Below are 21,835 nucleotides of genomic sequence, written 5' to 3' on the forward strand. Positions count from 1 at the left end.
GGTCCAAATCAACAATGTTCCCCCTGACAGACTGCACAGCTCCTTTTGCATTAGCTTACCCTCTAAAATGGGCCGAGCGTCCGGTTAAGTACTTGGGAGTCTGGCTGAGCCGGGATGTGCAAGAGCTCTGGGACATGAACTACGGGCGCACAATGAGTTGGCTTGAAGGGAATATAAACACTTGGTCCCGATTACCGCTGTCATTGGCGGGTAGAATTTCTATCGATATGATGATAGTTTTACCTAAACTTTTATATCTATTTGTCAACCTCCCTCTCCCTCTAACTCAATCATTCAAAGCTGTGTGATCTCTGATGATTAAACTGGTCTGGGCCGGGAAGCAGGGCAGAATTTCCTGGGAGTTACTCACACTGCCACTCAGCCAAGGTGGGTTGGGCGCACCGGATATCCCCCTATATGCCCTCTGTGCTCAGGCCCAGTTCCTACACTATTGGATACACCCCACTCCATTCCAGCCACGTGTAGCGATTGAACTGCATAGAGCAGCCACTACCCCACTGAATGTGGCAATATTTTCTAAACTCAGGCGACCTCGAAACGAAATGGACACTACTGAAACACTGCGGTGGGCATGGGATGGGCTTCGCACAAGAGCGGAGGTTGGGCTGCTCTACACTTCCTCTGCCATGCTGGTGCACAATCCCCACATACCAGCACTAGCGGACCGGGGTGAGGTGCTAAGAGCTGGGAGACTTGGAATGGCGACATTCGCTAATTTATATGCAAATGATACCTTTGTTTCACCGCCGTCACAGGATGGGGGAACCAAGTCTCATTTTTCGGATCTGTTGTTATATTACCGCATAAGGGCGACTTGCCGCTAGATAAATATCTCCTTCCCTGCTCCTCCACTCACGCTTACAGCCCTCGAGCAACTTTTAAATAATACATCCCCGCGCAGGCTAATTATAAGTCTATATAATACGATGCGTAACAGAAACAACGGTTCCAGCAGAAAGTTAGGCTAATCTATAATAATAATCAAATGCACAATCGCAATCACAAAAATGGGTTAGGGGGATGTCAGAAAGAAAGAGGGCCTTGCAGACTTTATGTTCACATTAGTTCTTTTTATCAGATTTGTAAAATTCAAATTGATGTATACACAGACCAAGAAAAAACAATAGTGCTTTTGTGTCCCCAAGTGAAATGGAACCATAAAACATACATTGAAAAACATGTAACGTGTACAGGTTGGTTTCCATAATTTTTTTAAAAGGCGACCAAAGATTAACTTAGTAATGATTCCAGCTTCTTTGTACAATAGTCAGAGCTGTTAAACTGGTTCGCTTTCAAATACATTCGACGGAGTTTCAACCCTTTTACAGTTCAGGGTCTCTTCAGGACCAAGGGATATGGGGCCAATCTGATGGCGGTTGTTCAGCCTCGTGAGACAGTGAAATAAGCAAGGCACCGGTAAAGTAAGAGAGGAAAAGGGAATACTCGCACGGGGACCCGGTCGGGTGCCCCGTATGAGAGATGAACTGGTGGGCTGACAAATTGTCTTAATCATAGGTTGCTCAATCGTGGTAGATGGCAGAAGTACATGATCCCCACTTAGTGTAGTAGTGATGGAGCAGATTCTTCAATCTAATTGAACCGGCTGCGGGACCACTCGTGCCACGGGGATAGTATTACTCTTTGGAATGAATCTGTCAATTCAAACTGCTCCGGTCGTCTGCCTGGTTACAATGACCAAGTCACATTTTCTGATCTTTTGTTATATTACCGCAAAAGGGTGACTTGCCGCCAGAAAAATAGCTCCTTCCCTGCTCCTCCACCCACGCTTACAGCCCTCGAGCAACTTTTAAATAATACACCCCGTGGAGGCTAATTACAAGTCTATATAATACGATGCAGCACGTGTCCCTGATCACACAGCCGAGGTCACTTGTTGGTTGGAATAAGGAGTTACCCACTCCTCTGACCAAGAAGCAGTGAGGGTTTTGCTGTGGCCAGCTAGAGGCGTTATACCCGAACTATAAACTCCGCCTGATTCATTTTAAGTTCCTGCACAGATATTATAGGACACCTACACAGCTTCGCCGCATGGGGCTTCAAGCGGACACGGACTGCTGGAGATGCTGCGCTGCTCAAACTTCTTTTTTCCACTTGGCACTGTTCCCCGATTGCGCAATTCGATATAGTCAGTAAGATACTCAAAATATCAGTGGAACCATCGCCGTTCTTGGGGCTCCTGGGTTACACGAAAGACGCTCCAATAGAATTCGGACGTCTGCGTGCTATGTTGCTTCTGCTGGCTAAGAGACGTGTAGCCATACACTGGGGGAGGACTAAGGTCCCAAAGGTTAAGACTTGGATCGTAGATGTTACATACTGCCAAGAGCAGCTTACTACCTTCTGGGAATTGATGCCTAAAGCTTCTAATCCATTTGACATATGGGGTAATTTTTAGGTCGAGCCGAGCGCAGCGCGCATGCGCTGCTCTAGGAGATGACCTTTAGAAATCGGTCTGCACTTTTCCTCACACTCGTGCGTGTGGCGGCCTACACCTTGGGGGAGCGAGCAGCGGCGCGCAGGGGCCATCTGTTTCTAATTAGCGTGGTCACGAGCACTTGTTTTCTTCTGATGTCTTCGGCGTCTTTGATGTTTCACTTCTGGGTTCCTGTCGTGTGAGTTGGATTCCAAAGTTGTGTGCTACTTGAGTAAAGCACCAGGTAGAGGCTGAAAAGTTGAATAGCGGAAGAGATGGAACTTGGACAAGGTCTTGGAGTGGCAGGTTTTAAGCTGCTTTTTAATGACGTCAAATTGAGAGACTTGAAACTGAATATTATGGTCAGTCTTTACAATTAGCTCCTGTCACACTTTACATTAAGGATATGCAAGACATAAATGACGCGTGAAATGTATGCTCTTCACGAACGGAGCATTCAGCGCATACTGCTTTTTAGGGCGCCTGTGCTAGCTTCTGCATCCGGATGTCAGCAGAGCTCTGCAATATGCAGCGCCATGAAGGATTCCTATTATGAGCAAAGACCCTCCTTTCCACTTAAAGCAGCATATACCAACTTGAAGGAAGCACCCCAGTGACGCCCACAAAACGAGTGCTATATAAAGCTTTAGAGAAAGGAGTAGGGTGCAGAGCATTATTCTCTCACGAGGTATGACTCACCCAAAGTCTTTTGTTAGGGATGACATATGAATGACAGCCTTCAAACAAAAGCCATTTCATAACAGCAGCTGGGCGACCCCGGCAACATCAATGGACGCTTGTTATTCTTGTATTCTACATTGCAGAAGAGGCACATTGGGCTCCACATTTTCATCATGGAGGCGTAAGGGTTGCAGCCCGCCTCTGCAGGGTAATGCCCAACAAGGAGGAACTATAGCCCAGAGCCGTAATTCGAGACTTTCAGAAGCCAGAATATAATAATGTTGAATCCTGGCTTCTATAGTTACATAATATTGTGTGACCTTGAGCAACTTGGTTGATTGTGCTTTGAGTGCTGCCCATGTTTGCCAACATTGGGAATGCGCTCAGCCTGGGAAGAGAATTCTGTTTGTCCATCAAAGGCCAAGCCGCCGTTTTGTTTATATTGTTGCTCTGCATCAGTGCACAATCTTGTGCAACGGCGGACTTGGAAACCACAATCAAATCTCCCATCTCGTGATCAGGCTGAACCTTAGGCTGATATATGCAGTGAGGAGAGGTCGCAAGGCAAACAGCTTCGCAGGACTGGGCCATGTGTTCAGAAGTTAGTTGGCCCTGGGACATGGAGCTGCTGTGACGCAGCAGCATTTTACATAAGAATAACAGCACAGCAGGAGCTGTGAGGAACTACATATCAGCGAAAAACCAAAGGTGGTGATGGACGGAGCGTTGACAATACAAACACTCATCCCCAGTCAACTGATCTGGTTTAATCCATCACCGTTCTTAAGCTCACTCCGCCACCCCAGTTCAGACATGGCCATATGCAAATCAGTCTGACCCTGTGCCTCATGGGAACAGTCCAGACCGAACTGCCAAGCCATGTCTTCCCTGGACCGGAATCAAGCTTCCCAGGACCGGTTTCTGGCATTACAGCCGTCTTCAGCCGGGCTTGCTTGACTCCAGTGGCAAAGTGAGGAAGGGACTCGTGTCTGAGCATACCATGCCAACTTAGGGCGAACAAAGAAAAACCAAAGGTGGTGATGGACGGAGCGTTGACAATACAAACACTCACCCCCAGTCAACTGATCTGGGTTTAATCCATCACCGTTCTTAAGCTCACTCAGCCACCCCAGTTCAGACATGGCCATATGCAAATCAGTCTGACCCTGTGCCTCATGGGAACAGTCCAGACCGAACTGCCAAGCCATGTCTTCCCTGGACCGGAATCAAGCTTCCCAGGACCGGTTTCTGGCATTACAGCCGTCTTCAGCCGGGCTTGCTTGACTCCAGTGGCAAAGTGAGCAAGGGACTCAGGTCTGAGCATACCCTGCCAACTTAGGGCGAACAAAGAAAAACCAAAGGTGGTGATGGACGGAGCGTTGACAATACAAACACTCGCCCCCAGTCAACTGATCTGGGTTTTATCCATCACTGTTCTTTAGCTCACTCCGCCACCCCAGTTCAGACATGCCCATATGCAAATCAGTCTGACCCTGTGCCTTATGGGAGCAAGCAAGCCCGGCTGAAGACGGCTGTAATGCCAGAAACCGGTCCTGGGAAGCTTGATTCCGGTCCAGGGAAGACATGGCTTGGCAGTTCGGGCTGGACTGTTACTATGAGGCACAGGGTCAGCTTGCGATCGGGTCACAGCACTGAAACGGCCATGGTCCATATTGCTGACGATGCCCTCTGCTCGCTGGACTGGAATGAACCTTGACTCTTGATCCCATTGGCTCTGTCAGCAGCCTTTGACACCATCGACCACGCTACCCTGCTCGACCTTCTAGAACAGAGGATGGGCCTCTCTGAAACGGGGCTAAACTGGTTCTCCGGCTTTCTAAACAACCGGTTCCATCCCTCCCTAATTAACCACACCTTATCCGAACTGGCCCTTCTTTCACTGGGAGTCCCCTTAGGCTCATTCCTCTCCCGACAAAGTTCAACCACTACATGGAGCCCCTAACCGATATCCTTAAGTGCTCACGCATCTCTTACCATAGTATGCTGACGACACCCAACACTACATGAGAATAACCTAGGTTGAGGACATCCTCTCCTTCAACACCACCCAAACAATAACACAACAATGGCTGACTCACAATCGCCTCAAACTCAATGCCCTCAAGCTGAATTCCTACTGATCGCGCCACCTCTAATGTCAAAGAATGGAGGCCCCTCCTGTCACCTTAAACTGCACCCCACACATCGTCAACTCCGCCGAATCCCTAGATACCATCCTATACAAAGACCTCTCCATGCAAAAACACATCAGCGCCATCACCAGAGGAGCCAACCATCAGTTGCATATCCTTAGGAAAACAAAACCATTCCTCCCTGCGGCTGACCTCAAAACTGCAACAAGGAACACAGGCACTTGTGCTTCTGAAACTGGACTAGGGTAGTGCTACCATTGTGGGTCTCCCAAAAACCTCACTTGCGCCTCTAAAGGTCACTCTTAATTCTGCAGCCAGGCTCATCATGGGGTCTAAAAAAGTGATCACATCACCTCTGACCCACACCCGCTGAATTGGCTGCCACTTGAGGCCAGGATGTATCTAAAAATTGCTCCCATGGCCCATAAAGCGTTGCACCACAACACCCGCTCCTATCTGACCCAGAGACGGACCCTTTCGGGTGGGAACAGATCCTCCAGAAGTATGAGCTCCTTACTGCTCAAAGCACCAAAATTAAAGAAAAAGAAGACATAATACCGTTCCTTCTCCGGAGTGGCCCCTAATATCTGGAACTCTCTCCCCACCGAGATCAGATGTAACCCCTCCACATCCCTCTTCAAGAAAGAAGCCCAAAACTTCCTATCCAACAAATTCCTCTCTTACTGAAGACCTGGCCTCGCCCCCACTCCCTGGTCCACTCCACCCTATATTTTTCCGGCTGCCTCCGACACTCCCCAACCTGCTCGAATCTTGAACCTATGCTTCACTCCCCCCACCTTATTCTATGCATTGCTATAATGGGATTATTGTGCCACTAATCCCCCACTCTGCACTGGTCCCCCACGCGCCTTCCTTCCTACTTTACTACATCAGTACTTTTGTGTTCACTGCTGATCGTACTCCTCTTTGTGCACTGCTGATCTGTGTGGCCACTTTATACTTTTATGTTCCTAGAGTACTGCTGCTTTTCTGCTTATGTACTCCCACTACCCCTAGATGACTATTTCTTTTGTATCTCCTCTCGCTGTACCTCGTGTTACTGTTTTCGTTCCTACCTCGTAAAGCGCCAAGTTGCCGTGAACTCTAGCGCTAAGATGCTTAGCGCCTTCACTACCTCGGACTCATCTGTACATCTACGTTCCCTCTCCTTCGCTTCTCCCTTTTCAAAGCTACCTCAGGACTTCCAAGCTTCATCTATCCCTCTGTCCTTTGGACTCTTCTTCGAGTCAATTGTTGTTGTTTATTTTTATCTGCGCTTTATCTAACTCCGGTATATGCTACTATCTTGTTACTTTTTCCCGGCATTCCATGTTTATGTACCCATTATGTACCTCATGTTATTATTGTTGTATATATTTTCTACCTCATGGTATTTATTACCATTGTTCATATTTGTCGCCATTATTCTATTTATCTTGCATTTCCACCACTACTCCATATATATTTTTGGGGACCGCGTTTGTACCTCCTGTTATTATCGTTGTGCTTATCTTACACCGTCCCTATGTATATTTCTATGCACCCACTGGGTACCTTATGGTATTATTGCTGTGATCTCTCTGTAAAGCGCTCTGATACCTTCAGGTCAAATTTGTTCTTTATAAAACTCACAAATAAATACATAAATAGGGTTCAGGGTGAGACCCGATGACGAAGCTTGCCACTTCTAGAGTGTGGGGGGGCTACCAGAAAGAAAGGACAGGGTACTTATTTATAAAGGAAAGCCCCTTATTCAGGCAGTAGATCCCCTTTTGTTGTTAGTTCTGATTAAAGTGGGGAGAGTGTATCCCAGGACTCCCCTCCCTCTCTAGGAGTGGGGGTCTCCCCTCCCTCTCTGGGAGTAGGGGTCTCCCCTCCCTCTCTAGGAGTAGGGGTCTCCCCTCCCTCTCTGGGAGTAGGGGTCTCCCCTCCCTCTCTAGGAGTAGGGGTCTCCCCTCCCTCTCTAGGAGTGGGGGTCCCCCCTCCCTCTCTAGGAGTGGGGGTCTCCCCTCCCTCTCTGGGAGTAGGGGTCTCCCCTCCCTCTCTGGGGGTAGGGGTCTCCCCTCCCTCTCTAGGAGTAGGGGTCTCCCCTCCCTCTCTAGGAGTGGGGGTCCCCCCTCCCTCTCTAGGAGTGGGGGGTCTCCCCTCCCTCTCTGGGAGTAGGGGTCTCCCCTCCCTCTCTAGGAGTAGGGGTCCCCCCTCCCTCTCTGGGAGTAGGGGTCTCCCCTCCCTCTCTAGGAGTGGGGGTCCCCCCTCCCTCTCTAGGAGTGGGGGTCTCCCCTCCCTCTCTGGGAGTAGGGGTCTCCCCTCCCTCTCTGGGAGTAGGGGTCTCCCCTCCCTCTCTGGGAGTAGGGGTCTCCCCTCCCTCTCTAGGAGTGGGGGTCCCCCCTCCCTCTCTAGGAGTGGGGGTCTCCCCTCCCTCTCTGGGAGTAGGGGTCTCCCCTCCCTCTCTGGGAGTAGGGGTCTCCCCTCCCTCTCTGGGAGTAGGGGTCTCCCCTCCCTCTCTAGGAGTGGGGGTCTCCCTTCCCTCTCTAGGAGTGGGGGTCTCCCCTCCCTCTCTAGGAGTGGGGGTCTCCCCTCCCTCTCTAGGAGTAGGGGTCTCCCCTCCCTCTCTAGGAGTAGGGGTCTCCCCTCCCTCTCTAGGAGTGGGGGTCTCCCCTCCCTCTCTAGGAGTGGGGGTCTCCCCTCCCTCTCTGGGAGTAGGGGTCTCCCCTCCCTCTCTAGGAGTAGGGTCCCGGCGTGGCCCCTGCTTCAGGTTTCTTGGTTTAGGATCAGAGATGTGTGCAGCCATTGCAGTAACTCAACCCATGATGTATCAGCTCCATTTTCACACAACTTCCCAGCCCTCTGATGCTTGTAGCCTGGATTTGGAAGGCACCATTGGTGGGGCCATCAGAGCATGAGCAAACGTATCCAAGGGCGGTAAGCGCGCCAACCGTTTCCTTTAGGAGGGAGGAAGGACATCTCCTAAGAGTGCAGAAGATACTACGGTGAGTAAGATGTCGCCGTTGAAGGAAGACGTTGCTTGGTGTTCTGCTGCTCATGCTGTCGCCGCGTGTTTTTCAGCGTATTCCGTTCACGATCAGCCAAGCCAAGGAGGCCATGATCAAAATTGCCGAATGGCGCTTCTTGGTACGCGACGAAGGGGAACCTGGTCTTACACCGGACTGCTTGTGTGACTGGAAGGAAGACGAAGAGCCCCTGCAATGCATCACCGATTCCTGGGCACAAGGATCCGTGCCCGTAATCCACACCGGATTGACTCCTCGGCCCGACGACACGCAGGTAAAATGTTTAACTGCAAATTTAATGATGTTATGATATTCTAATTAATTAACTTTTTACGTGAACAAAACATATGTTTAAAGGTTGGAGTCTCTGCTGAAAACTTTAATAAAAAGTGCAGGAAACCTGCGAAATCAGAGATTGCTCCTCCAGTTTGCCTACCTCTTTGTTTTAGGGCAGATGTGTGTGCATTACAACCTGCAGCCTCACGCCTTTTGGATACAACATTGCTCTCGATGGAGAGCTGTGGAGTGAGCACTGGTGGCTTGCCACGATGAGGTCAGCACCTGTTCTCAAACAGGTTGTAAAAAACTTAGAGTTCTGGATAGACTCCGCCCTCTGCTCTCGAACCCAAACCAAGAAGGTGGCAGGGACTTGTTTTGGGCTATTGTGAGGGCTTTTAAGCCCCTGTTGGGCTTTTTTGATCCCCCTATCAGGCAGATTATCACTCAGGCCTTGATTCTGTCAAGACTGGACTATGCCAGTTCCCTCTATTTGGGGGTCAACCAGTCTGAGATTGTCAGACTACAAAGGGTTCAGAATGCAGCGGCTTGAGCTCTCCTTGGTCTGCCGAGGAGGTGTCCTACCTCTAATGCTATCCATCGCCTTCATTGGCTGCCCGTGGCCAAGCGTTCAGAGTTCAAGGCCCTCTGCATTACCTTTAAAATCCTTATTTTTTCATCTCCTTGTCTCCTGACTAATCTTCATAGCCTCTATATCCCCTCTCACCAACTTTGTTCCCAGGGTCAGGAGGGCTTGTGCTGGTGGGCGCTCCTTTCGTGTGTTGGCCTCGAAGCTCTGGATTGCGCTCCCTATCTCCATTCACAGTATAAAGTCCTACCTGCCTTTTTGGAAAGCTGTGAAAAGATACCTTTTCCCTCCGTTATCAGCTGTCTCGTTCTGTGACCTGTCCCGGAGCTTTGCAGTTTTCTGCTCTCAGCACCGGGACGCCTCTTTGCTGGAGCAACCGTGCGCTCTATAAAAATCCATAACATAACAGCTGATACTCACACAGGTTAGGCCTAAAGTAGCAATGATTCCTCCTCCCTTTGGGATGCACCTGAAGGTAAAAGCCAGCATCTACATCAACACCACTTTGTATATTGTGCTTGGCCTGTCCATCGACAGCCCCACAGATAACTCTCTGTGGGTAGACGCATTGGAGTAGATCCACAACCACACAAAACTAAGGGGCAAGTCATTTGCAGACACGCACTATGTAAAAACCACGGAATCTGGAAAAAAGATGCTGTGCCTCTGAGGAAGACCACAATTTACTTGATTTAGTCTGATGCTGAATTATCCTAATGGATGAAAACAAAGTAAACGTATCACTAACCTGAACACAACCTGCTCCAATCAACTCCTCCATCGGTGTCAACAAGAGAGGGGCCACCGGTGTAAAAAGAAAGGTCTCGCGCATCAACATCGTGCTGGGTATTCCACAATCCCAACCACCAGGGTCTTTCACAAATCCAGGCTTCAGGGTCTTCAACATTCACAGTCTCTATCGTCTTCCACTATCCCAGCCTCCATGATATTCCACACTCCCAGCCTCCTCAGTCATCCACACTCCCAGCCTCCATGGTCTTCCACACTCCCAGCCTCCATGATCTTCCACACTCTCAGCCTCCATGGTCTTCCACACTCTCAGCCTCCATGGTCTTCCACAATCCCAGCCTCCATGGTCTTCCACAATCCCAGCCTCCATGATCTTCCACTATCCCAACCTCCATGATCTTCCACACTCTCAGCCTCCATGATCTTCCACACTCGCAGCCTCCATGGTCTTCCACACTCCCAGCCTCCATGGTCTTCCACACTCCCAGCCTCCATGGTCTTCCACAACCCCAGCCTCCATGATCTTCCACAATCCCAGCCTCCATGGTCTTCCACTATCCCAGCCTCCATGATCTTCCACAATGCCAGGCTCCATGATCTTCCACACTCCCAGCCTCCATGGTCTTCCACACTCTCAGCCTCCATGGTCTTCCACACTCCCAGCCTCCATGGTCTTCCACACTCCCAGCCTCCCTGATCTTCCACACTCCCAACCTCCATGATCTTCCACACTCCTAGCGTCCATGATCTTCCACACTCTCAGCCTCCATGGTCTTCCACACTCCCAGCCTCCATGGTCTTCCACACTCCCAGCCTCCCTGATCTTCCACACTCCCAGCCTCCATGATCTTCCACACTCCCAGCCTCCATGGTCTTCCACACTCCCAGCCTCCCTGATCTTCCACACTCCCAGCCTCCATGATCTTCCACACTCCCAGCCTCCCTGATCTTCCACACTCCCAGCCTCCATGATCTTCCACACTCCCAACCTCCATGATCTTCCACACTCCCAGCCTCCCTGATCTTCCACACTCCCAGCCTCCCTGATCTTCCACACTCCCAGCCTCCATGATCTTCCACACTCCCAGCCTCCCTGATCTTCCACACTCCCAGCCTCCCTGATCTTCCACACTCCCAGCCTCCATGATCTTCCACACTCCCAGCCTCCATGGTCTTCCACACTCCCAACCTCCATGATCTTCCACACTCCGAGCCTCCATGGTCTTCCACACTCCCAGCCTCCCTGATCTTCCACACTCCCAGCCTCCATGGTCTTCCACACTCCGAGCCTCCATGGTCTTCCACACTCCCAACCTCCATGATCTTCCACACTCCCAGCCTCCATGGTCTTCCACACTCCCAGCCTCCATGATCTTCCACACTCCCAACCTCCATGATCTTCCACACTCCCAGCCTCCATGATCTTCCACACTCCCAGCCTCCATGATCTTCCACACTCCCAACCTCCATGATCTTCCACTATCCCAACCTCCATGATCTTCCACACTCCCAGCCTCCATGATCTTCCACACTCTCAGCCTCCATGGTCTTCCACACTCCCAGCCTCCATGATCTTCCACACTCCCAACCTCCATGATCTTCCACACTCCCAGCCTCCATGATCTTCCACTATCCCAACCTCCATGATCATCCACACTCCCAACCTCCATGATCATCCACTATCCCAACCTCCATGATCTTCCACACTCCCAACCTCCATGATCTTCCACACTCCTAGCGTCCATGATCTTCCACACTCCCAGCCTCCATGATCTTCCACACTCCCAGCCTCCATGATCTTCCACACTCCCAACCTCCATGATCTTCCACACTCCCAGCCTCCATGATCTTCCACTATCCCAACCTCCATGATCATCCACACTCCCAACCTCCATGATCATCCACTATCCCAACCTCCATGGTCTTCCACACTCCCAGCCTCCTCAGTCATCCACACTCCCAACCTCCATGATCTTCCACACTCCCAGCCTCCATGATCTTCCACACTCCCATCCTCCATGATCTTCCACACTCCCAGCCTCCCTGATCTTCCACACTCCCAGCCTCCATGGTCTTCCACACTCCCAGCCTCCATGATCTTCCACACTCCCAGCCTCCACTCCCACTACATTCCCAAACACCAGGGTCTCTCACACTCAAAACTCAAGTGCTTTCCTGCTGGCATGCATGTTTGCGTCCGCGTGTGAGCTAAGCATGTGGTGTCCAGCGCACTCTTTTATGGTGCTGAGAAGACATTTGTTTTACCAAATGTGGATCTCTCCAGACTCCCAGTGGTGTTGATTTGCTGAGTTGATGAGGGTTGTGTGGCTTTGAAATAGACTTGTTTGAACCCTTTGCCAGCATGGTGAAGGCTGGTACCAGACCCCGGGCCCTGGAAAGAGAGCGGGCTGTTAGCAAGAGAGTGCAAAAACAAAACACAATTATTTTGCACCTCCTGCTTTGGTTAGTCGAATGTTTGTCGAGTGTTTGTGGGATCAGACGCATGCTGAGTAAGAAGGTGATGGATTATTATTATTATTCAACATTTGTTAAGCGCGTAGCTACCCGAAGGCATCCCAGCAGATACAGTGGTGGCACCGTCAAGACTCCCCCGAGGGAGGTGGGTGGAGATCCCGCGTCGCGTGACTCTGCAGACACTCGCGTCACCATATCTAATTCCAGTTGTTGTGCAGAAGTGAGCGAGTTGTTCTGTGTGTCCTTGGGGTGAACCGGGTCCGTTTGTACGTTGGAAACATAAAGTGGAAATTGAATATTGTTTGTACACATGCTGTAAGAAGAGAAGCAGCTCAGACCTCATTGTACATGCAGCCTTCCCATAAGGGACACTAAACCCACAGGGCTATCTCTATGGCAATCCAAGAGCAGGTACGCAGGAAGCCCTTGGGGAATCACTCACACCACCCATAACAGAGATGCCACAACAAACCCAAGCTAATCCCTGGAGAATACAGGTGTGTCCTTAGCTGGCACTGCATCCTTACTGCTCTGGCGGGTAGCCTGCTTGGCATCACCTCCATCAATAAACAAAATTCCAATTAATCGCTCTAGCCCTTTGGTCGATGCTTAATAGCAGTCCCTGGTGAATTATGTACATTCTAAATACAATAAATATTTATGGTCGACCCTGGAAAAAACCAATACAATGGATTTATGGGACCTAAATCTGTTACACACAACCTTTTGTCGTACGATCAATAAACAAGCTAAAATTAATTCCCTCATTGATGACAAGAAGACATTCTCAGCTCGCTCACATGCCTGGATGGTAATAGAAACTTAGGACACCCTGCAACGGGCAGCATATCTGTTTGTAACGTATCCAGCTTATTTAAAGAAAAAGCTATTGGCCATTCGCTTAGGAGTACCGCAGTCCTTCGCAGATAAACCGGTTTGGGGATATAAAGGATCAATTTCACGCAGGCAATGTGGCGCCTTAACCTCTTGGCTGCTTCTGACGGCCAACGACCGTCACGTAAATGTAAATGTAAATGTAAATGTACAGGAATTTATATAGCGCAAATCACCAAGCGGTTTCTAAGCGCTTGCTTAGGGAACCCGTCCTGGTATTCCCCTGTGAGATAACCCCAGCAGGGTATCCGCAAGGTGAAAGCCAGGCATCCCGCCGCGAGGGGCCGTTGTGGAGATTAAGCAAGCTATTGCCCAGAGTCGCAGAGTGTGAACCCGTGAATCGAGTAGGCACCGGAGCGAGAATTGTCGAGTCCATGCACATTTTAGGACTCAAGACCCTGCCGCGTCGGGAATTGAACCCTGGTCCCGGGCTGACCTCTGCTTCCAGGTCTGCCTCCTCTAACCAGTGAGCCACACTTCTCCACGTGCACTACCTTTGTCGTGCTGCGCACGTCCGTTGGCCGTCGCTCAATAGAACGTTCAACACTGGCACGGAACGTTCTAAGCAGTTAAGGAGTTAAAGGAAGATATTATACACTTGATCTGCATGTGTCCTGCACTGAAGGGAGCCCGCGCTGCATTGCTTAAGTGTATCTGCAATGAGCGGGGGATCCGAACCTGCCCAATGGCGAGCCTAGATCCCACTGACCCTCAGAGGAGCTGAAGGAGACAATCGTTTATTTCGGGCACAGCCCATAAAACACATCAAAATAACACAGCAAGAGTACTCTTAGATACATTAAGAGATTGAGCAGTATGAAAACATAAAAACATCATGGTGCAGTTGCCATACTATAAAAAGCAAGTTAAAAGTCAATGTTTTGTCATTGAAAAGAAAGAATGGGACATCATCTAAATAAAGAGGTTGTAGGTCTGGCAAGGTAACCAATTCTACAATCTGAAGGCTAATATTACCACCAAGAAAAATTCATATATGTACAGCAGCGGAGATGAGCAAAATGGTAAACATGGGGGGCTATATAGAAAAACATATATGTGTGTCATTTCATAATCGTATATTAAATGGATAAGAAGATGGATCAATAGGTAGGGAATAAGGAACACGACCGACAAGGGCACAAGGTATCCTACAGGGCTTGTGCTTATCGCATTCTCTGTCATGCATCGGGGTTGAGAGTGGCCTTCTACCTTAATACTCCGGCAATGTGCAAATACTGGGAGACGCAAAAGCTAAAAGCTCTCTAGTGTCGCTCTTAAAGAGTCTCTCCGCCACCAAGTAATGTCTCACACCCATGAGATTGCTTGCGGCCAGCAGCCATTTTTTACGGGCCTCCTGTGCAGGGGACCGAATAACAAAAAATGGGACTCCGTTTCCACCACATTTGGGCAATTTGGACAGGAATCTGTCTGGCGAGATGCATTAGCCCGTAGAAGTGTGTGCCCTCCTGGGCAGAACCCCGCGCCTATATTGCACACACAAACATTTTGACTGACATGGATACATCCTGTCCATGTATAGTTCAAACCTTGGCGTGCCCTAGTGGTTCAAGAACTTGGCTGTGAGGGTGTTAGTCTGGTGCACTTCCCATGTTTGGGCTAAAACTGTCTCCCAATAAGACTGTTTCACTCTTGGGGCGTCTCCCTATTGAGCCCGGGACTGACCATAGCCCACTCAGGCCTATTCTGTGCGTTAATTCTTGGATAGGTTTCAGCCATGGTGTTCTCAGATTTCTATCGAGAGCCAAGAGATCTTTCACACTCTCTGTAGGCCGCCAACGCGTGAGTGGACCATAGTCTGACCCAATATAACAGAGGTTTTAGAACCGCTGTTAAATGGATAGGGTTGAGGGCCAGGTCTAACGCGCTGGTGTAGCACGGGAGCTTGAGGGGGGTTTAAAAAGTGTTTTAATGAAGCTATTTTCTACTTTCGTTAATCTATCAGCATCGGCGTATCCCCAGATCTCAGCTCCATATATTGCTGATACTACGGCTGAAGCTTTGTAAATGGTAATAACCGGAGAGATAGCTCCTCCAGATGCTGCCTTGTAGCGCCGCGCTATGGCAGAGGCTTTCTGGTGGAGGATAGTTTTGCTTTTTTCCATCTGGGGGCCCCATGCTTGGGCGTCACTTAGCTTCACCCCAAGATAATCGAAATGATACTTCTAGGGGAAGCCCCTCTACAGTCACAAGACCTCTGCACCTTTTGTCATCATAACTTTGGATTTGGACGAGTTTAGTTCTAGTCCCCTTTCCCCACAAAAAGTGACAACGGCGTTCAGTTCAGATTGAAGTCCGCAGGGGTTCGGGAGATCAGCAGGGTGTCGTCTGCAAACATTAATATTGGGGTTGGCATTGCCGCCACTCTAGGGGCATCATGTTTGCATTCCTTCAATCTCTTCACTGCGCCGTTGATGAAGAGGCTGAACGGTGTTGGGGCGAGGACGCACCCCTCTCTGACCCCTTTCAGAGTCTATCTTTTCTGTCATGTCCCCTGTGATGTTCCATCTCACCCTCGCATATGTGTTATCATGAAGGAGCCGGAGCATTCTTAATAGATCTGGGGGGGGGATACCAAACCCAGCTAACACCTCCCATGGTGTGTTTCTTAGGACCAGGCCGAACACCGCTCTTAGGTCAATAAAAGCGACGTATAGGTGGACACGCATCAAGGTGATATATTTCCAGGTTATCACCTTGAAGCGGAGGACCTGCTCCAGTGTACTGACTTTCGACCTGAAGCCTGCTTGGACTCTTCCATGACCTTGTTTTGTTGTATCCACTCATTTAGTCTATATAAGACCTGTCTGTCAAAAAGTTTTGCAAGTTATCAAGTAAACTTATAGGCCTATAATTTGAGGGGATAGTTCTTTCATCTTTTTTATAGATGGGTATGATGACGGCACCTACCATGACAGGGGGTCGTATTGCCTTTTATTATACTATTCGATAGACCGTTCAGATAGGGGGCACGGATATCTGGTTCAGAGAGGAAGAGGTCTCCCGGGATGCCATCCATTCCTGGGGCCTTGCCCGTTTCTGTTTGTTTTATTGCTTTATATGTTTGGGATAAGTAAGTGTAAGAGTGGAGTGTGCGGCTGGAATAGAGGATGGAATAGTCACATTTGATATTTGGAGGCCACTGACCCTTTCTAGGGGGGGCTCTCTACGACATTATTTCGCTGCGGGCAGTCATATAGACCGCTGAAATGGGTGACCCAGGTGTCGGGCATATTCACTGGATATAAAGAGTTAGAGTTAGAGGCGTTCACTGCTATTAGTTTCCAGAAGCTTGTTTGGTCACCTTCTCTAGGGCCTCCGCAATCGTTGGCCATTGGTCCTCCTCCCATTCTCTTTGGCTTCGACTAAGAGGGTTTTATAACCTCATCTGGTCTTTGATTTCTGACCTCGAGCCCTTTTGTTTGCACTCAGCATTGGGATCTTTCCTAACCTCCAGGCCTTGTTGTACCTGGGTGGCGTCTTCTTTTTAAGTCCTCCTCTCCTATGTTCCCTCATGAAACGCGGTCTCAGCGTGTCCATGAGTCCGCAGTGTAAAGGGATGACATTGATGTTATAAATATTAGTTGGATCGATCTGAGAAAGTTTAGACACAAACGGATTGTAAATAAATGTCAGTTTGTTCTCATCTGCCACCAGTTCTGCCCACTTAACACTTCTCATATTGTTTGAGGTTGTAATTAATGCAGTGGGAACGACCGGTGGTCGCTGTCCGGTCTGGGAATAACTTGCATATCATACAGATCTGACCTGGTAGTTCAGGCTGGACTGTCCCCTTGGGGCACAGGGTCAAGACTGATTTGCTTATGGCTGGGTTCAAACTGGAAAGGCATGGTGAGCAAAAAAAACTATGGATTTAGACCCAGATCTCTGTACTGGGGTGAACGTATGACATTCTTCTGCATTCTGTCCATCAATTGTTGTTTTTGCATTTGTCACCCCAAGTGGGCTGGGTATGCTCAGACGTGAGTCCCATGCTCTCCACACCACTGGAGTCAAGCTATCCAGGCTGATGAAGGCTGATAGCCAGAAACCGGTCCCAGGATGCTTGATTCCGGTCTGGGAAAGACATGGCTTGGCAGGTCGGGCTGGACTGTTCCCATGAGGCACAGGGTCAAGGCTGATTTGCATATGGCCATGTCTGAACTGGGGTGGCTTGGTGAGCAAAAAACGATGGATTTAAGCCCAGATCTGTGACTGGGGGTGAATGTATGACATTGTTCTGCATTCTGTCCATCAACTGTTCTTTTTGTAAATATGATGTGGACACGGGTCTGTGGGAGTCCCGGAGTGGACAGTTTTCATGATTGAAGAGGTGTCAGCCTTGGTACGTGTTCTCCAGTTTGTTTGGTTTGTGTCCAAGTGGGGGGTGGACAGGGTGCTGATGATGTTGGCTAAGGCTGCTGGGGTAGCGAACTTCTTCATTTTAGCAAAAATCTCTTTGCCATTGTTGGAGCTAGTTTCGATCCAATCCGTGAGGGATCTTCTTTTGGTGTCTCCCAGATGGTGGTGATACTGCCGGAGTGCTGCCTTGTAGAATGAGCTGGTGTTGGTGTTGTGGTTGGTCTCCATTTCTTTTCCAGCTGTCTGAAGTATCTTTTGCAGTCCCAGAGATCATTCGTGTACCAAGAGGCCTGTTTGTTGGTTCTGCGGGGTTTGCAAGTTTTGATGGGTGGAAGAGAGTCTGCACAGTTTGAGGTCCACTAGTTGACGTAGGTGATGTCCTGACCACTGCTTTGATGCCAATCTCAGGGGGACATCATGATGCCTTCCATCCTGGAACGTCAGCAGCACAGTACGTTGATGTTCCCTATCAGCGCCCTATTCCTTGGCAACAGCCTCACGGCCAACCTGACCGCCCGGGTCATGTCTGGGAACGCCAGAGATGCTGTAGAAACGTCTCCACAGCGTTCCTCAGGTCTGCCTCTCCGTGAGGGTACGGGCCATGAGTTGTGTGGCTGCTCAAGGAATGGATCCACATTCCCCCTTCACTGGGAACCAAACACCCCATTGCAGCGATTGACTCTCTCAGGGTAGCGAAGCAGAGCAGACCGAGCCCTACTCAAGGGCGGCGGGGAGGGCCAGTCACCACCGTTAGCTGGCACGCAATAATAACACTCAATACATGATTACCCAGCCTGTGCTTTGTCTTTTGAAAAGAGAAAGTTCATTTATTAAACACACACCACTCAATACCAGGCAGTAATGTTCAAATATACTTCTGGCTGGTGGAAATACCTTTCACAACATGACATTTGGCCCCTAAAGGGTCATGACCCTAAAAATTACAGTCCCCCCCCCCCCCACCACCCTATGTACAATCCAGCACAGGAGGCTGTCCGATTACACCAGGTCAATGTTACCACACGTCAAGACCAGAGTCCACCCATCACTGACGTCAGTAACCTAACCCCTCTGCACTTATTATGGATAATCAACCTCTGTGAACAAGTGCTGGCACTGTCATTAATAAAGCACTGCAGTCTTTCAGGAGTACGCATTACTATCAGCATCAGCAACACACTGATATAAAGCATGGTAAATAACCTCCTCAAATAAAGCATTGTTTAAAACATTGAGAATAATACTTTTAAATAAAGCATTGCTCAAAACATTGTGAAAACAGTTTTAAATAACCACACACGTCTGTCTTTTTAACAACATTCAGGCCACATAAATGCAGCCATAGCCTCAGCCCCTCGCTCGTTTTCTTTTGCGGTGGTGGCCCCACCGTCCTAGAGCCACCTCAAGCGGTGGAAAGAGCATTGCTAGCTTCAAGCCCTGCAGAGCATGATGGGGGCTCACCGGTGGAAAGCATGGATTATGGATGATCGGCTCTGGGCAATTCTCCTTGTTGTGCCGCGAGGCCTTTTTACTGCAGGTTTTCCTTTCTTTTATTTTTCTTGAGGGTGCCCAGTCCCACCCAGGCACCTTGCACGCCCTTTCCACTGGGGGCAGCTCAGAGAGTGCACCCTGGCCAGCTCCCTGAGTGGGCAGCATCTCGTTCCCTGCCCACTCCTGCAGGCGATGAGCCCCTCTTCTATGTAGGCCGCCCCCCCAGGCACGAGGACAGGGTGCGGGCAGGTCCACCACTGCTGGGGGAGCATGGGGAAAGCTCCCCCTTCTCCATTTTTTCTGTAGGGTCCAGGGTTGGGATCCCGGTCCCCTCCTGCTCTTGGGGGAGCTCGACAGCAAAGATCAAATCCTTTCATCCTTTCTCCTTCCATATCTTGGGCTCCCTCCTTCATGCTCTGGAGCTAAATGAAGCACTGTTTATTGCTTCCTTTCTTCTGGGAGGCCTGTGTTCCTGCTGCTGGACAGCAATGTAATTAACGTGGCCCAGCAGGGTGGCAAAGGGCCCGGGCTGTGATTCTGGGCTGAGCCAGAGAAATATGACAGTTCTGGATGACTCTTAAGATGTACAGATACCTTCCTGGAACCCTCAGGTGTGATCTTGGTGATATGTGAATGGACTTTGTAGGCCAAAGGGAAGTGAAGCTGCACTCTGTGTGTATAATAAAGTGTCACTTCAGACAAAACAGTAACCCACACTGTCTTTCCCTCTGAGTGTACACTAACATTATAAGGACTACTCCAGGTCAATACTTAATCCTGCAGAGTCCCCTCTGCGCCAGGCTACCTGTGCACAGTTACTCAATCAATCAAGGCTTAGTAAAGCGCACTACTCAACCGTGAGGGTCTCAAGACGCTGAGGGTGGGGGCAGCTTCGGATCAGTCGCAGCTTCGGGTCAGTTGAAAAGCCAGGTCTTGAGGTCCTTCCTGAACATTTGCAGGGTTGGAGAGCGTCTAATGTTCACGGGGAGCTCGTTCCAGGTGTTGGCTGTCTTTCATCCATGCTGCCACGTTCTTCATTCCTTCTTGGAAACAGAGTCTGGTGTCTTCGGGTTTCTTCGTGAGTGAGAGGATGGGCTGGGTGTCATCGGCATAGGATACAATGCTGAGCCCATGCTGTCTCACAATGGCGGCGAGGGGGGCCATTTAAATGTTGAAGAGCACGGGGCTGAGCGAAGAGCCCTGGGGTACTCCACAGTCGATGTCGGTGGGTTTGGAGAGGAAGGGAGGGAGTCTGATCCTCTGGGTTCTGCCGGCGAGAAAGGATCGGATCCAGTCGAGGGCGGCTCGTTGAATCCCTGGCTGCGAGTGTGCGGTGGGAGACAGTGTTGAAGGCTGCGGAGAGGTCTAGAAGGATGAGGGCCGTGGTGTGACCCTGGTCGAGTAGCAGGCGGACGTCGTTAGTGGCGGCGAGGAGGGTGGTCTTGGTGCTGTGGTTGCTGCGGAATCCAGACTAGGAGGCGTCAAGGATGGAGTGCTCTTCGATGAAGGTGGTCAGCTGGGCGTTCACAAGTCTCTCGGTAACTTTGGCCACAAAGTGGAGGAGAGAGATGGGCCGGTAGTTTTTCAGGTCAGTTGGGTCGGCCGTGGATTTCTTGAAGAGTGGTTTCACCTCTGCCCGCTTCCAGTCCTCTGGGAAGATGCCGGATGTGAAGGATGCGTTGATGGTCAGTCCCAAGTTCGGGTGCAATGGCGGCGGCGGCCCTGTGGAATACATGCGTTGGGCAGGGGTCCGTAGGGGCTCCTGAGTGGGTTTTCTTCATGGTAGCGGTGATGTGTTCGATGGTGGCGGGATTCCAGGTCATGATGGAAGGCTTATCAGCGGTGTATGGTCGGGGGGTGGTGTCCTGCATCCGTTCGCTGAAGTTTTCGTAGAGGACCTTGATCTTCAGATGGAAGTATGAGCTGAATTTGTCACAGAGTTCCTCAGAGGGTGTGATGTCTGTGGCTTCGCTGGGGGGTTTAGTGAACTGCTGAATGATGTTGAACAGTTCATTGGTGTTGGTAGCATTGGTCTGAACTTTGTTTCTAATGAAGGTCCGTTTGGTGTATCTTATGTGCTGGTGGTATTCCTTCAGGGCACTCCTGTAGTTGTTCTGAGCTTCCGTAGTTTTCAGGTTTCGCCAGGTTTTCCCCAGGTGTCTGCAGGAGCGTCTGGCTTCATGTAGTTCAGTGGTGAACCAGGCGGCCTTCAGAGGGCATTGTTTGGCAGGGTGATGAAGGGGTGCGAGTTTGTCGGCACAGCGGGAGATCCAGCGGTGAAGTTCTGTGGCTGCGGAGTTTGTGTTGGTTGTGGCTCTGGGGTGGTCATGGAGGAGGGTGGCGATGAGCAGTTCCTCTGTGACCTTGCTCCAGCTCCTTTGTGGTGGTCATGGTGTGGGCTTGGTTGCGATGGTGGCGTTAAAGGTGAAGTGGACGCAGTGGTGGTCCGTCCAGATGGGTTGGGCGATGTTTGTTCCTCCAGGGAAGATAGGGTCGAGGGTGTGTACAGCTCTGTGTGTGGGCGTGTTTACCAGCTGCTTCAGTAGGAGGTTGGCGAGGTTGTCGAGTAGCATGATGGAGTCGTGGGCGTTGCTGGGGTAGGGGAAGATACTGATATAGGTGCACTCCAGTGCAGCACTGGTACCAGCTCTCTGGTAGGGAATGGTACTGAAGTAGGCGC

At 50.2% G+C, this 21,835-nt stretch overlaps 1 protein-coding gene across 3 annotated transcripts in view; it reads left to right on the top strand.

Moving 5' to 3' along the window:
• C2_2H2orf81 (chromosome 2_2 C2orf81 homolog) overlaps window positions 1-21,835 on the top strand; it is a 312,984-nt gene that overhangs the window by 274,556 nt on the left and 16,593 nt on the right. For all 3 annotated transcript variants that reach the window (XM_078679076.1, XM_078679075.1, XM_078679074.1), the window contains one exon: window positions 8,356-8,574. In XM_078679076.1, the coding sequence (XP_078535202.1) occupies window positions 8,356-8,574 (219 nt within the window). The remainder of the gene's footprint in view (window positions 1-8,355; window positions 8,575-21,835) is intronic.

Source organism: Lissotriton helveticus, chromosome 2_2 (assembly GCF_964261635.1).
Source record: "Lissotriton helveticus chromosome 2_2, aLisHel1.1, whole genome shotgun sequence".
NCBI lineage: Eukaryota > Metazoa > Chordata > Amphibia > Caudata > Salamandridae > Lissotriton > Lissotriton helveticus.